At 57.8% G+C, this 14878-nt stretch overlaps 1 protein-coding gene across 3 annotated transcripts in view; it reads right to left on the bottom strand.

The window, feature by feature from the left end:
* The window catches only part of SGSM2 (small G protein signaling modulator 2), a 44380-nt gene that overhangs the window by 8962 nt on the left and 20540 nt on the right, over positions 1-14878 (bottom strand). For 2 of the 3 annotated variants that reach the window (XM_055258412.2, XM_055258413.2), the window contains exons 3-12: positions 10186-10348; positions 9714-9875; positions 9342-9409; positions 9098-9243; positions 8634-8768; positions 8030-8154; positions 7557-7624; positions 7164-7324; positions 6884-7010; positions 616-769 (exon numbers count right to left, since the gene is read on the bottom strand). In XM_055258412.2, the coding sequence (XP_055114387.1) occupies positions 616-769; positions 6884-7010; positions 7164-7324; positions 7557-7624; positions 8030-8154; positions 8634-8768; positions 9098-9243; positions 9342-9409; positions 9714-9875; positions 10186-10348 (1309 nt within the window). Of the gene's footprint in view, positions 1-615; positions 770-4813; positions 4949-6883; positions 7011-7163; positions 7325-7556; positions 7625-8029; positions 8155-8633; positions 8769-9097; positions 9244-9341; positions 9410-9713; positions 9876-10185; positions 10349-14878 lie in introns of all 3 variants that reach the window. The other variant, XM_055258409.2, reaches the window with a different exon arrangement.

Here is a 14878-nt window from a genome sequence, read left to right as displayed (position 1 = left end):
CCCTGCCTGCCACCTGGACAGAGCTGCTGTGGGGCCCCCGCCTGGCCCCCAACCACCCAGGGATCTTGGTCAATGAACTTCACCTGTGTGAATCTTCGTTTCCTCATGTGAAAAATGGAGAGAGGCACCGGAGGGTCATCAGGATTAATAAACGAAAGACGAAGTAAAGGTAAAAGAGAACACCTCCCATAAAAGCCATTCACTCACTGCCCTGGCACACGGCAGGTGGCTGCTGAGTGTCCTCAGGTGGACGGCCTGTCAGCAGGGTCTGTGTGCACATCGGGAAGGGGAGCTCGCGGGGACTGAGCCCATGATGTGCCGGCACAACTCTGGACATTCACTTGGGTTCTGTCTCATTCTGTCCTCACAAGTACGTAGGCAGCAAGTGGCATCATCCCCATTTTACAGAAGAGGAAACTGAGGTTCAGAAACGTAGAGGCTCACGGTAATTCCCTAACTTGCAAGTCACGTGGGTAGCAAAAGTGAAATTTGAACCCAGATCTGTCCCACTCTAGAGGCCACCCTGTCGTGCAAGTGACACAGCCTTTAAGGACAGATGGACACACGTGGCTGGACACGCTAACGGGAAGCTGGGGCCGAGCGCTGCCCACTCACCGGTCAGGGATGCAGCTACAGTGGCTGGGGGTTGCACGTGGGGAGCTGCTGGAGGAGCAGGAGAGGCAGGAGAAGCCCTGACTGCACAGGGGCTCCAGGTGCCAGGCTGGCAGGCTGGGCCCAAAGCCCTGCATCTCGATCATGTCACCAGCATCTGCAGGCAGGAAGGGTGGCATGGTCAGGGCCCGAGACGCCTTCTCTCCCAGGCACCCTGCAGCATGCCCACCTCTGTGCCCAGAGCTGCAGCATCAAGTCACCCATGGGTGGAAAATCACAGAGGTGGGGCCTGCCTGGTCCAGAGCCCAGAGATGGAAACGGTAGGGAGAGGGCGCCTGACACTTCCTAGCCTCCAGCAAGCCTGGAGAGGGGCGGCAAGGCGTCGTTCTGCATGTGGTAAAATGCTTGGACTGAGTCTTGGATGATTGTGCCTAGCTCTATCCTGCGACCAGCAAGCACTTGCTTTTCTAGAGGGAAGGGAAAGAAAGAGAAGGAACAAAGACCTGAGCTCCTCAAAGTGCCACCAGCTAGCTCAGCCCTCACGGATTCAGCTTGGTCCTCTTGGCAAACTCAGAGATGCTCAAGGAGGTGTTTAGAATACTTCCAACTCTGAACCCTCCCCTCCAGGGAATCCCCACTGTTCAAACCCCCGAGGAATCTGAGTCACCTGCCCATAGGCCTGGCTCTTCTGGGCGAGTCTAGATCTGGTGGCCAGTGGCTACGGATGAGCAGTACCCCGTGCCCAGGCCAGGCACCCCTGCTGTCAGCTCCCACGGCCCCTTTCTGAGCTCTGCTCCATCCCTGCCTAGCCTGACAGCACTTAGCATGGTGGCCTCCCGAAAACACCAAGGAGCGGGACGGAAGCCACAGTTCCCAGGGCTATGAGGCCACTGCGGGGGCAGGGGTGGTGGCTGGGCACAGAGGCCCACCATGCAATGTGACAGAGAAGAGCAGGCCCAGTTGCAGCCTCAGATGATGACTCCTTGGACACAGCTACGCCGCCAGCAGACAGGGCCTGCTCAGCCAGCCCGGGCGGTCTGAATCAGAACTCAAGACCCTCGAGAGCTTCCACGGCCCAAGTGGGGCAGGGCACTGCTTAAGGGGGACTCTGGCAGGTCCAGTGAGCCCCAGAGATGAAGCAAAGTGAGAGAGGAAGTGGAAGCACTGGGGGGTGATGCCGGGGAGGGAGGGAGGGAGTGGAGAAGAGTTCGGAAGAACAGGGACGGAGAGCCGTGTGTGCTGAGGGAGTCCTGTCAGCAGCGGTGTGCTCGGCTGGCTCAGCCTGGGCCGGGGCCCACCGTGACCTGCCGCAGGCGTGACCCTGGCTTTGGTGGGAGCCGGACTCCAGCTCTGGGTGTGCCTTGGTGAGGAGGGCTGAGCTGAGCCCCTTCCAGTTCCCTCAGCGGCTGCCCTGCTTTGGCCGGGGCTCTCTTCCCAGACCCACGGCCGGCCGGGAGTTTTGCAGATATCTGGCCCTTCAGCTCCACCAGGAGGCAAATTAAGGGAACACACGTGGTGAGGAGGGGCTGCGGCTCTGGGAGTGAGGGCGTTGCAAGCCATGCCTGAGACTCTGGGAAGAAGCGGAGGGCGCAGGTGCAGTGCGGCAGGAGCCCAGCTCAGGCCCCTGCAGCAGGCAGGAGAGAAGAGGCCAGTCCCGGGAGGAGCCGGTGTGGGAAGAGGCCCAGCGAGGCAGGCAGCAGGCAACAGGCGGGCAGGCAGAGAGGGCAACAGGGGCGAGGGCGGGGGTGGGCAAAGGGAACCAAGCTCATGCCCAGAAAGGAGGCCCAGCCATGACATGTCTCCTGGGTCAATGCTCTTCACCTTAATCCTCCAGGAAGGAGCTGAACCAGCCACATTCGAACACTGTGTGTCTGAACGAGCCCAGTGCAGACAGCTGGGGCTATGGCGTGACTGGGTGAGGGCGCAGGCTGGACGGCGGGGTGGGGGGGCGGCGTCTGCTGGGTCAGCTTTGACTCTGACTCTCTCCTCTGAGCATGAGGAAAGTGTAAAGCAAGAAAACAGGGTGGGCGAACCCCACAGCCCCTAAGACTCCGAGTGAAAGGTGCCTGGCTGGAGCAGAATTAGAGTGAATAGCATCTGCTCTGTGGGGAGGCAGCAGGAAAAGGAAGGGGAGAGGAAGAGGGAGGGAGAGGAAATTTGGACACCCCGCCACTGATTCACATGCACAAGTCAAGCATGTTGCAGGCCTGAAAAGCAACAGCTGGCAGAACGGACTCAACAGTGTTGTCATTATGGACTGGAGTGGAGGTGGGGGGCCCCCATTCCCCAGCCCTCTCCCCAACCGCCTGCTGATTCTGCTCTTATGCCTCCTCTCCTTTCCCAAGTATTAGGGGCCCAGAAGCTCCATACTGGGTTGGCCTAGCCCCTGAGTTCCTTGAGAGGATGCACAGATGAGCCCTGAGGCCTCTGGACCCCTGGAAGTGGGTCTGGAAGTTTCTCTGATCCCGGAGGCCTCAGCCCTAAGACTAGTCAGGGATAGGCTTTCTGTCACCGAGTCTGCCAAGGGTTCTGCTAGGACCCTCCAAGCCTCTAGCCTGACTACCAGTTCGTGGGGGAAGAAGTAGCTCCGTGGGTCCCCTCAGAGCTCAACCTTCCCACACTGCTCAGTCAGTTCACTGTAAATAGGCAAGAGCCCCAAGTCCAGGTTTGCAAGGAACCAGATGGCAGGGGTGTGTGCAGGCAATAAACATCAGAAGTAGGATGTTCCCACCTAGGCCTGGCCTACAGGCTCATATTGGAAGGGCTGGGAGGGCATGAAGGCATGTCAGTCAGTTTACTGTAAATAGGCAACAGCCCCAAGTCCAGGTTTGCAAGGAACCAGATGGCAGGGGTGTGTGCAGGCAATAAACATCAGAAGTAGGATGTTCCCACCTAGGCCTGGCCTACAGGCTCATATTGGAAGGGCTGGGAGGGCATGAAGGCAGGTGCCTGGCAGTAGGAGGGCAGCTGGCAGCTTGTGTGGAGGGTGTGCTGGGTCTGTTCCAACACAGACCAGTCCGCCCTGCCTGCCTGGAGACTGTTGCTGGCTTAGTGGCCGGCTAAGGAACTGGGCTTCCCGGCAGAACTTTGGAAGCCTAAGGGGAGTGTGACATATTCTGAGGGCATCCTCTGCAGGGGAGGGGAAAGGGAGAAGCAATTGATTTTGTAGCATGGGAATGGGCGGGAATGGGGAAGCTCCCCTAGTCTCTGGGAGAACTGGCCTTAGCCTCTTCCTACCCACCCCTTCCTGGAGCACCTATCCCAGCCCTCACAGGTCGCCTGGCTGATTGCTTGCTGAAAAGAATGGGGCTCCCTCTCTACCAAGCCAGCTCTGTGCTAGGAAAGATGGGTGGTAGTCAGAACCCTGAGAGGCTGAGGGCACTACGCTGTCACCTCCAACAAAGGGGGCCTCTCCATTCGTGGACCCTGAGGTTCATGAGGGCAGGAACACATCTGTCTTATATCCCTGGCACAGGTGAAGAGACAGAGCTCCGGGATAGTGAGAAACTTGCTCAAAACCATACAGTGAAGCAGGGGCATATCTGGGGCGGGAGTTCATGTTGCCAGGCCCTGAGCCTGGCCCCTTCCTGGACACCATGCTGCAGCTATTTCTAGATTTCATGCCAAAGTACCAGGCCCTGCTGGCTGCGGCCCTCAGGCCTGCTGGGAAGACTGAGCCCTGGGGCCCTTCGCATGGCAGCCCTCAACCCCTCGCCTGACCCACAGCTGCTGCCCCTGCCCCAGGAAGGACCCGGTACCTCCGTCCTGTTTCTGTTAAGTCAGGAGTCAGAAGCACCAGGCCCAGAGGCTGGTCTTCCCAATCAGCAGAGAGAAAGGAAGAGACCTCCATCTGGCATTTGCCAGCCTGACCCCCGGGGTAGGAATGGGCTCAGAGAGCCATTCAGGGTGCCCAGGAGGCAATCAGATACTCAGACCTTCCTATTAGCGAATCCTCTTCCTCCTCAGGCACCAAGCGCCCTCCTCGCAGCCTGAAGCCACCTGCCCTGGGCCAGCCCCTTTTCCTGCCAGCACCTGTCTGGCCTCCTCTGCCCTCCCTGATCTGCCCCCGATGGAAGGGAACTGCCCCGGGTGCAAGTCCCCTAATGCCAACACTGCCGTTCGAGCCCCTGTGGTGGGTGGCAGGTGGGCCCGGGAGGGAGGGTGGGGATAAGGTGGGTCAGGGAGAGGGAGGGATAAAAACCTTTCATCGGATTGGGAGCTGTGAGGTTCCGCGAGCAGATCATTGAGAGCATCGCGTGCAGTTTATCCTCCTCTTCCTCATCATCGTCCACCGAGGCCGCGCGGCTGGCCGCTAGGTGGTGGTAGTTAATAGTGACTGCTCAAAGAGAACAGCGAGAGGCAGAGGCATGAGGACCCTCATCCCTGGGCAGGATGGACTCCCTCCTTAAGGGGAGTGGAATGGAGGCCGGGGTCATCGTGAATCTGCAGGGCACAGAAGAGGGGAAGGGAGGGGACCAGAAAGCTCTTTGGATGATTTTCCTGGGAGAGTGTGGAAGGTGGCAAGGGGCTGGGGCAGCTGCAGAGCCTCACTCTTCGGAGGCAGCCTCTCTAGGAAGAACAGAAGAGAGAGAACAGAGAGGGGAGGATGTGAAAGACCGGGACTCTCTGGGACGGGCTGGCAGCCCAGGAGGTCATCGGCCCTCGCAGAGGCTGCGCATGACAGCTGGCAGATGGGTCCTGATCGTTCTCTAGCTCCTCTCAGGCTGGACCAAATCTGAAGATTACTCCAAATCCCCTTTTTCAGACTATAAATTCCACCTTCTTCCCTCCCAGGAAAACGAAAGGGTTTTCCCAGAGCTGTCCTCAAGGAGCGGGGGTCACTTGGTGGAGTTTCAGCCTCTGGGTGCCCTGGCTTGGCCTTGGCGAGGTGGTCCTTGAAGTGAGGTGACCAGGATTGGGAAATGGCAAAGATCGAAGAGGGGAGGCAGAGACTGGAGAAGCTAAACCAAGCAACAGCCTGAGATTAAGCGCCAAGTGTGTAAATACATTCTGGCCAAAGATGCGTCTCTTTGTCAGGTACATCTGGGAAGGGGGGGACATCCCTGTGCCGTGTGCTCTCTGAGCCTGGTGGAGCTATCTGTGCTGTGGCTGAGTGTGCAGTCTGGACAGTCTGGTCCCTAATACAGAGACAACTTATTGACAACTTTTTGGCACAAGTTAGAAATTTAGGGAGCGGGTGGTCTTGTTAGCAATAAACGCTCTGGGCTGGCAAATTCCCCGACCTTATCTGTAAGAAAAGCAAGTCTGGCCCAGAGAAGCCTATGGGCAGCAGCAGCACTCTGACGAGAAAGGGAACTTTGGTGTTGATAGATGCACATGGACAGAGAGACCCCCCTGGGCCCAGGGGTGTGTGTCCAGGGTGGGGCAGGACCCACAAGGGCCAAGCCACCTTTCTACCTGCCAGTCCCCAAAGCCCCCAGGCAGCCCCGAGTCTGATCTGATGCAACCTGCTCCTTCAGCTAACGCTCAGCAGTAGTTGGTTCGAGGAGGGCTCCGGCTCTAGGGCAGTCAGCGGACAATATTCACCATCCAAAAAGAAACGCTGGGCCGGGCGTGGCGGCTCACGCCTGTAACCCTAGCACTTTGGGAGGCTGAGGCGGGCAGATCACAAGGTCAGGAGTTTGAGACCAGCCTGGCCAATATGGTGAAACCCCGTCTCTACTAAAAATACAAAAATTAGCTGGGCATGGGGGTGTGCGCCTGTAATCCCAGCTACTCAGGAGGCTGAGGTAGGAGGATCGCTTGAACCCGGGAGGCGGAGGTTGCAGTGAGCTGAGATTGCGCCATTGCACTCCAGCCTGGCTGACGGAGTGAGACTTCGTCTCAAAAAGAAAAAAAAAAAGAAGCACTGGTCCCATACCTGGGCTGTCTTGTGGGGGTTGGGGAGCAGGAGGTGAAGAACAATGGAGGGTTCCCCACCTTCTACTTCTAGTTTTTCCACGTGTTTTACCCCTGGACAGGGTCCGAAAGGATAACTAAGAGTCTTGTGTAGTGACGCCTGTAGTGAGGTCTGCTGAGCTAAGAGTCCTGGGGTGGAGAAGTGGGGAAGGGAGCTGGGTAGAAGAGACGCACCTTTTCAAAGGCAATATCTGTGGGTGAAAGGTCCAGCTGAGAGGCTAGGCGATGAGCCTCCGGTGTTAACCTGGCCTGGTCAGTGGGCCCTGCCTGCTGCCCTCCTGGGTGACACTGCGCTCCCTGCCTCCCCGAGCATCTTCCTTTCCTCCCCAGGGATGAGGCTTGGGACACTCACTGTGCTCGTGCCTGTGGCCGGGGTAGATGATCCGGAACACATAGTCCGTGGCCCGCCCCGTGCCCATCTCCTCCATATCCACGGAGCGAATGCTGCTTCGTTTCCGTAGCTTGGGGAACACCTTCCCCTGTGGAAGGAGGGGTAGGTGGTCGGGCTGTCTAGGGCAGAGTCTCATCCAGGGTTCCACACAAGGCTGCTCCTAAGAACTCCACGTGGGGAAGGGAGGCGGGCAGAGAACCCCACACACAGCCCTTCCCCCAAAGCCTCCCACCCGAGTTACCTTCCCCTGCTGGGTCCACAGCGGGGGCTCTAGCTGTCCCCGAGGCAGCAGCCCATTCTCCAGACAAGACAGAAAGGACAGCAGGTGTCCTCCCTGCGGGAAATGCAGCGGCGGCCTCTGGATGCCATCCTGGCTCACCAGCACAAGCGTGCCACCGCTCTCTGGGGGTGAACGCGGAGAGTGGGGCTGAGGCCCTCTCGTCGGCTATCACAGCCTGCCGGCCAGCGCCCCAAGGCTGGGTAAGAGGCAGATGGCTGGGCTACAGCATGGTCTGGGAGCCCCATGAACAGGGATGGGAGGAGGACGAGGAGTGTTACAGGCCCCACGCACAGTGCACAGCTGGCAGAAGCAGCCTCTCCCTCCCCACCCGAGCCGAGGACAAGGCAGGCTTACTTTGCTGGTGGCAGTGGATGCACACGACCTGGCTGAAGGGCACCACCAGGGCATAGTCCCAGTAAACGCTAGAAAGGAACCAGACTGCTGTCACTGTGTCCAAAGACCTGCCATCCTGCCTGCCTTGTCTCCTGGTCCTACCCCACGAAACTCCCCTGAAGATAGGATGACCACAGCTAAGAAGTGCGCACAGCCAGCCACGACCCCTGAGATCTGTGCTGCCCGCACGGCACATGGACCGCTGTCGGCCTCAGCCGCTGAGAGCTTGGCTCAGACAAACTTCTTCATGGCCAGGCTTGGCTCCGTCCTAGAGAGCTTGGGAATCACTCCAGGCAGCCGCTCCCTGCTATTCTTGGCGTCCAGATAAAGAGGGAGGCTGGCCTCCTGGAGCAAGTGGAGTTTCTCCATCCCTCTGCCTGAGGTCAACCCCACTCCCTGCCCTGGCTCCTGGGAGCGAGTCCCAAAGCCCCCACCTCTTTTCCAGCTCGGAGTCCCCCAGAGTGCCATTCATGAGCTGGTTGGGGGTCCACTTCAGAGTCAGGCTCTCTGCAGACTGGTGCAGGGAGAGGTAGCCAGGGACCGCCTCCATGTCCTCCTTCTACAGCAGGAGACACCGGAAGACAGAGACGATGAAGGGCTGAGAGGCTCTCAGGGATGGCCTGTGAAAAATGAGCTCCCGCTGGGAGGAGGGGAGGCCAAGCTAGGCTAGTCATGGGGTCCTGGACTAGGGACTGGGCAGAAGCACGGGAAACAGGACCCAGGCAGCAGATCTGGACATGTCCTTTCCCTGGTCAGCCTGGTGCCACTGACTCTCTCCTGCCAGCTTCCTGGATGCCAGGTCCATTCCAGGACAGCCATACCCACGCTGCGGACTCCCTTGCCTGCTGGCTGCCATTCCCGTCCCCTGCCAACTCAAGGCTGGGCGTGAGTCATGTGAAACAGGGAGTTGAGAGGCTGGGGCCGTTCTTCCCCCCTCTCTGGTCAAGCTCCTCAGGAAAGGAACAGCCATGGCTAGAGGCTTCCAGTCGTCTCGTTCTGGGACCTTTGGGGAGGGGTGGCAGGATGAAGCTTTCCTACCGGCTGCACCAGCACGTGGTTCTTGCCATAGAGCAGCCGCGTCCGTGAGTTCTGGTGCAGGGACTCCACACACTCGCGGGCACAGGCAGCCAGCCTGTCCTCCGATGCGCTGCCGCTTGAGTGCCGTTTCCGGATCTGTGTGGAAGGCCAGGGCTCAGCCTCCAGCCCTGGGAAACTGGCCTCGGGGCTTGAGAACCCTCACGCTTCCATGCTGACCCTCTCCAGCTGACCCCAGGGTCCTTCCTGCCCCAGTTGACTCCCAGCCACCCTCTGCTCTCCAGCCACGGACCAGCACGGGCTTCCGGCATTTCTGTTCAGTTTTATTGTGCGGAGAAGGCCCTTATGAGGTGGCCACTACCTTGGGGCATCTCCAAGGCCTGTCCTGTAGAGAGGCCGGTTTCCCGTCCCTACAGGCCCATGGGCATAGCCCAGATGAGCCCAAGGGGTGGGGAGGGGGCACCTACCCCCAGGGCTGGGCGCTTTGCAGGGGAGTCCTGGCGAGTAGGCAGACCCCGAATGCGGTGCCTCTGGACCAGCTCATCGGCAGAGGGGTCAGTCCAGTAGTGATCGGCTGTCTTGAGCTTAGTGTATTCCAAGGCACAGGGTCCCACTGTGGAGACAGAGACAGCCAGCTCAGACGATGCTCCCTCAGCACCTGCCCCGTACCCACCGCGGGCCTGGCACAGGCCCCTGTGCTCTCAGGCTCACCTAGAAGAGAGGCCAGGATCGGGCCGAACACAGGGTCTGCCAGCAATGCCTCCTTCTCGTAGTACTTGCTGCCAGGAGACAGACAGTGTGACTGCCGTGGCTCCGGGACTCATTCCAGGGCAGTCAAGCTCACCAGGTAGGGACGTCCCCACGAAGACCAGATTCAGATCAGTCACCAAGAAACAGTGAGTCCTTAGTGACTGGGCTTCGTGAGGTGCTGGTATGGCCAACGCCTTCAGGGCACCGAAGGGGACGGGGAGATGGAGGGTTGCCTACAGGCTGGCATGGACAGGCACGCATCCTGAGGGCTGGGGCTGAGGGACGTCGGGAGATGGGTCAAGGGAGGGGCTGCTTGGGGAACGGGGCAGTCACCTGCAGTTTTCTGCCAGGTATTGCACAACCTTGTCCAGAACTTTCTCAATGAGCGCCGTGCGTACCCATATGTGTTTCAAGGCCTGAGGGCTGAGGGCCGGGGCCTTCCCGCTGGCTGAGCCCTGTCTCCGCAGGGCCTCCTGGCTGACCCCTGAGGGTTTCCTGCAAAGGTGGGGAGGGCTCCAGGGGTGCAGTGGTCTAGGGGTAAGCCCCAGAATGCTAGCATCAGGAGTGGGGCTTGGTACCCCAAGATGGGAGCACAGAGAACTGACTGGGGTTGGGAGGTGAAGGAGGGGCACAGAGCCCTGTGCCCACAAGGAACCAATCCCCTCCCTCAGGCTGATCCCTCACCCAGAGGCCCTGCGAGGAACAGGCCCAGGATGCCAACTTTCCGATGGGCTGTCCTAGGAAGTAGCAATTGCCAAGTGGGAAGAGCTGAAAGGAGGGAAGAAGGGGCTGGCCCAGGGCTCACCTGCCCTCTGCTTGTTGCTGCAGCTCCTGTACCTTGTGGCAAATCTCCCCTGCCACTGGGCACGTCTTCCCCACCTTGGTGAACAGGGCTGCCATCTTGTCACTACGCAGGAAGCCAGCGGCACGGCGTCTCAGCTGATGCAAGAGGCAAGCCTCCACCGCACCTAGGCCACAAAGGGAAACAGCATCTGAGCCTGGGAAAGACGAGCCCGGGGGACAGGGAGAGAAGCTCCTCTTCCCCATACCTGTGGTGAGGCAAGGGGTAAGGTCAAGCCAAGGGCAGGCCAGGGAGATACCCCGGCCTTCCTTCCAAAATTCCCCTCCCCGTCCCTCGGCTCCTGCCCAGGGGTGAAGAGCTTTGACACGTCAAGCTGTCCCTCTTCCTCGCCTGGTGTGCACACGCCTCCTGCATGCAGCCTCACCCCTGGGGGTCGTGAGGACCAAAGCTCCCCGCTCAGGGTGGCATGAGTGGCTCCAAACCTGACAGCAAGGCACAGCACCCACAGGACGGGGATGTGAGGAGCACCCGACTCGGGAGCCTTTCTGGAGGGCACGGAGGATGCGGTTGCTAAGAAGAGGGCTCTGCAGGGCTAAAATATTGATGAAGTCACTGCAGAGCTCGGACCCGACAGTGGCCGCCGGACTGATGAGCCCAGCAGCTGAGGGAGAGATTTCTCTTTTCCATGCTAGGAGGGCTTCCCTCCATTCATTCATGGTTTAGGGTTAGGCTTAGTCTCTGTCTGGACTTTCCACAGACAGACCCTGCAGGAAGAAAAGAAGGGCTTGGTAGGAGACGGTAGGGAGCTGCCCTGTGCCCAGACTCTAAAAACAGGAGTGTGTCTGTGTGTGGGGCGGAGGAGCTGCTACATGACTGGGCCAAGCTAACTGCTTTACAGGTGAGGAAGGAAAGGCCCAAAGAGGGGAAGAAACTCGATCACAGTCGCAAAGTGGAAGAGCCACCAGGACGAGGACCCAGGGCTCCAAACCTTGGCCCGAGCCCCTTTCGCCACATCCAGGTGTGTCTGGCTGGGGGTAGGGACACTGCGGGGAGAAGGAGGTGGTTTCTCCATATGGACTGCAGACAGACAGAACGAGGTCTGAGCTTGGCACGGTCACTTGCTCTGAGACTCAGTTGTCTCCTCTGTGAAATGCGAAGAGGGCTAGCGTGAGACGTTGCATGAGATGGAGGATGCGAAATCGCCCACGCGGGGTCTGGCTCTCAGGAGGCGCGGGGTCTAGGTCAGTTCCTGACTCCTCACCCTGTTTGTTCAGATGCAGTTCTACAGCTGGCCTCTAAGAGCTGGGTTTCAGCAGGACCTCTCCCCGCCAGGGACAGGAAGAGGGTGCACTGGAGAGAGGATCCAAGGCTGCCCCAGAAGTGGGTGGAGATGGGGAAACTGAGGTCTGTCAAGTTTTTTTTTATTTTTCTTTTGAGACAGGGACCCACTCTGATGCCCAGGCTGGAGTGCAATGGTGGAATCTCAGCTCATAGCAGCCCCGACCTCTGTGGTACAGGTGATTCTCCCACCTAAGCCTCCCAAGTAGCTGAGACTACAGGCACGCACCACCATGCCCGGCTAATTTTTTATACATTTTTTTTGTAGAGGCGGGATTTCGCCGTTTCCCAGGCTGGTCCTGAACTCCTGGGCTCAAGCCATCTGCTTGCCTCGGCCTCTCAAGGTGCTGGGATTACAAGCCTGAGCCACCGTGCCCGGCCTCCATCAAGTTTATTTTGACTAGTACTGTTAGAATATGAAACCTGGAGTTAGGAAATAATTACTGAAAATAGGATTTCTCACTTGTTTTTTACCTTTGTTTTTAGTTACTGACTAGCAGTCACCACTGGTCTATGAAGGAATTTTGTTTGTTCCTCTCTTGGACTGAAGTCAAGAAGGGAGAGAGTCCCGGGGGCCAATCTGGAGGGCAGCCAGCTCAGTGAGAGCATCCCAGGGCTGGGGAAACAGGCAGGACCCCTCCTCCCCCTGAGAGCCGCCTCCTGGAGCTCTTCACTGTTCAGGCCTTGGAGGGTTTTGTTTCAAGGCACAGCCCTTCCTTTACAGTGTGTCCATACGTTTACGCACATGTGCAGCCTGACAGATGTATGTGCACCTATCGTGTCTGTATGGGGCACAGGGGGAAATCTTGTTTTGTTTTGAGACAGTCTCGCTCTGTCACCCAGTCTGAAGTGCAGTGGCGCGATCTCAGCTCACTGCAACCTCCGCCTCCTGGGTTCAAGTGATTCTCCTGCCTCAGCCTCCCGAGTAGCTGGGATTACAGGCGTGCGCCACCACGCCCGGCTAATTTTTGTATTTTTAGTAGAGACGGGGGTTTCACCATGTTGGCCAGGCTGGCCTTGAACTCCTGACCTCAAGTGATCCGCCCGCCTCGGCCTCTCAAAGTGCTGGGATGACAGGTGTGAGGCACCGCGCCCGGCCCACATGGGGAAACCTTTGGCTTAAGCGTCCACATGCGCCTCTCTATGATCAGTCCCCCTGGTCCCTGGAGGTCTTGTGTGGCCCTGGGATCTACAGGCGAATGACCCTTTTGTCCCAGTCTCTTGGTCCTGGGCTGCTGCAGCTACAAGTCTGTGCCCGTGGAAAGGGGGTGATCATTTCCTGGGGTTGCACTTCCCATCAGAGTGGGGAGAGAAGCAGCACCGAACAGGGCAGAGGGACAGCAGGTGGCACACGTCCTGCAGGGATCACGTGCCTCAGTGGTGTGACTAATTGCTGGGATAATGAGTCATTCGCTTCCCCACCTTCCCTAGGCGACCGCAAATGCAGCCAGGCCAGGGGGAACTGGGGAGTGGCCGGCCCCAGCACTCCCATCGGGGTGGCCTCGCCTACCTTCCTGGCCAGCCTCTGAGGACAGCCACAGAGTTCTTTCGGGTGAGAGGAGGCATTCCTAAGCAATTACCGCAACTAAGGAATACTGAGAGAAGCCAGGCATCATGCTCAGTCCCCCCTTTACCCCACGGTCCCCAACTTCCTTCGGTGCAACCCAGGCAAGGTACCAGGCAGTGTCTGGGGAAGGAGAAATCCCTCTCACGCATCGACTTTCCAAGCTAAGACCAGTTAGGCCATTAGGCCAGGCATTACTGACTCAGCTCTGTGGGCTCCCGGCCAGTAACTGTTCACACTGCACTTGTCCTGTGCCATGCCCACAGGGTGTCCTCCACCAAGAGTGTGCACGTGTGATGAATATGTTATCTTGTGCAGTGTGCAGGCAAAATAATAACAAGAACACCACTACTTGAGAACTGTGACCCGAGAAGACTTTGTGGATGGGCTTCTGGAGCTCCAAAAACTCCCTCCGTGGGGCCGGGCACGGTGGCTCACGCCTGTAATCCCAGCACTTTGGGAGGCCAAGGCGGGCGGATCACGAGGTCAGGAGATCAAGACCATCCTGGCTAACACGGTGAAACCCTGTCTCTACTAAAAATACAAAAAATTAGCCAGGCATGGTGGCGGGCGCCTGTAGTCCCAGCTACTCGGGAGGCTGAGGCAGGAGAATCGCTTGAACCTAGGAGGCAGAGGTTACAGTGAGCTGAGATCGTGCCACTGCACTCCAGCCTGAGTGACAGAGTGACACTCCGTCTCAAAAACAAACAAACTAAAAAAACAAAAAACAACAAAAAAGAGCCCCTCTCTGAAATTGGGAGTAATTTCAATGCAAATTGTTGATGTGCTCTGGAATGATTAGGAGAGTGCTTTTTTTCCTGGATAGTGGGTGTATGGTTCTCAGCTTCTGACCCTAAAGAGATTTAAGAAGCCGTTTTTTTTTGAGACCGGGTCTCACTCCATTGCCTGGGCTGGCGTGCAACAGTGCAACCACAGCTCACTGCAGTCTCAGCCTCCTGGGTTCAAGCCATCCTCCCACCTCAGCCTCTCAAGCAGCTGGGACTACAGGCTTGGGTCACTAAGCTTGGCTAATTTTAAAAAATTTTTTGTAGAGACTGGGGTCTCACTATGTTGCCCAGGCTGGTCTCTAATGCCTGGGCTCAAGTGCTCCTCCCACCTCAGCCTTCCAAAGCACTGGCATTACAGGCATGAGCCACTGAGCCCAGCTCTGAGACTTCTGCGTCGAGCAGAAACCCAGGCATTGTCACTGATCGAAACATACATGGAGGCCAGGCGCGGTGGCTCACGCCTGTAATCCCAGCACTTTGGGAGGCTGAGGCGGGCGGATCACCTGAGGTCAGGAGTTCGAGACCAGCCTGGCCAACATGGTGAAACTCCGTCTCTGCTAAAAATACAAAAATTAGCCGGGTGTGGTGGTGGGCACCTGTAGTCCCAGCTACTCGGGAGGCTGAGGCAGAAGAATTGCTTGAACCTGGGAAGCAGAGGTTGAGTAAGTTGAGATCACGCCATTGCACTCCAGCCTGGGTGACAAGAGCAAAAACTCCATCTCAATAAATAAAATAAAATAAAATAAAATAAAATAAAATAAAATAAAAAGAATAATAGTCTCCAATCCCATCCAGGTTGCTGTGAATGCCATGAATGTATTCCTTTTTATGGCTGAGTAGTATTCCACTGTATGTATATATCAGTTTTTTTATCCACTTGTTGAATGATGGGCATTTGCCACCCTGGTTTTCTGGTGGCCTTTGGAGTCTGGGCCAGCTGAGCCCAGGTGCATTCTCTATCCTGTCAGCCCATCCCATCCTGCTGACAGCAAGGCTCAAGGAACTG

The sequence above is a fragment of the Symphalangus syndactylus genome, chromosome 20 (genome assembly GCF_028878055.3).
Source record: "Symphalangus syndactylus isolate Jambi chromosome 20, NHGRI_mSymSyn1-v2.1_pri, whole genome shotgun sequence".
NCBI lineage: Eukaryota > Metazoa > Chordata > Mammalia > Primates > Hylobatidae > Symphalangus > Symphalangus syndactylus.
The sequence above is the reverse complement of the archived record's forward strand: the minus strand, read 5'-3'. Positions and strand labels throughout refer to the sequence as shown.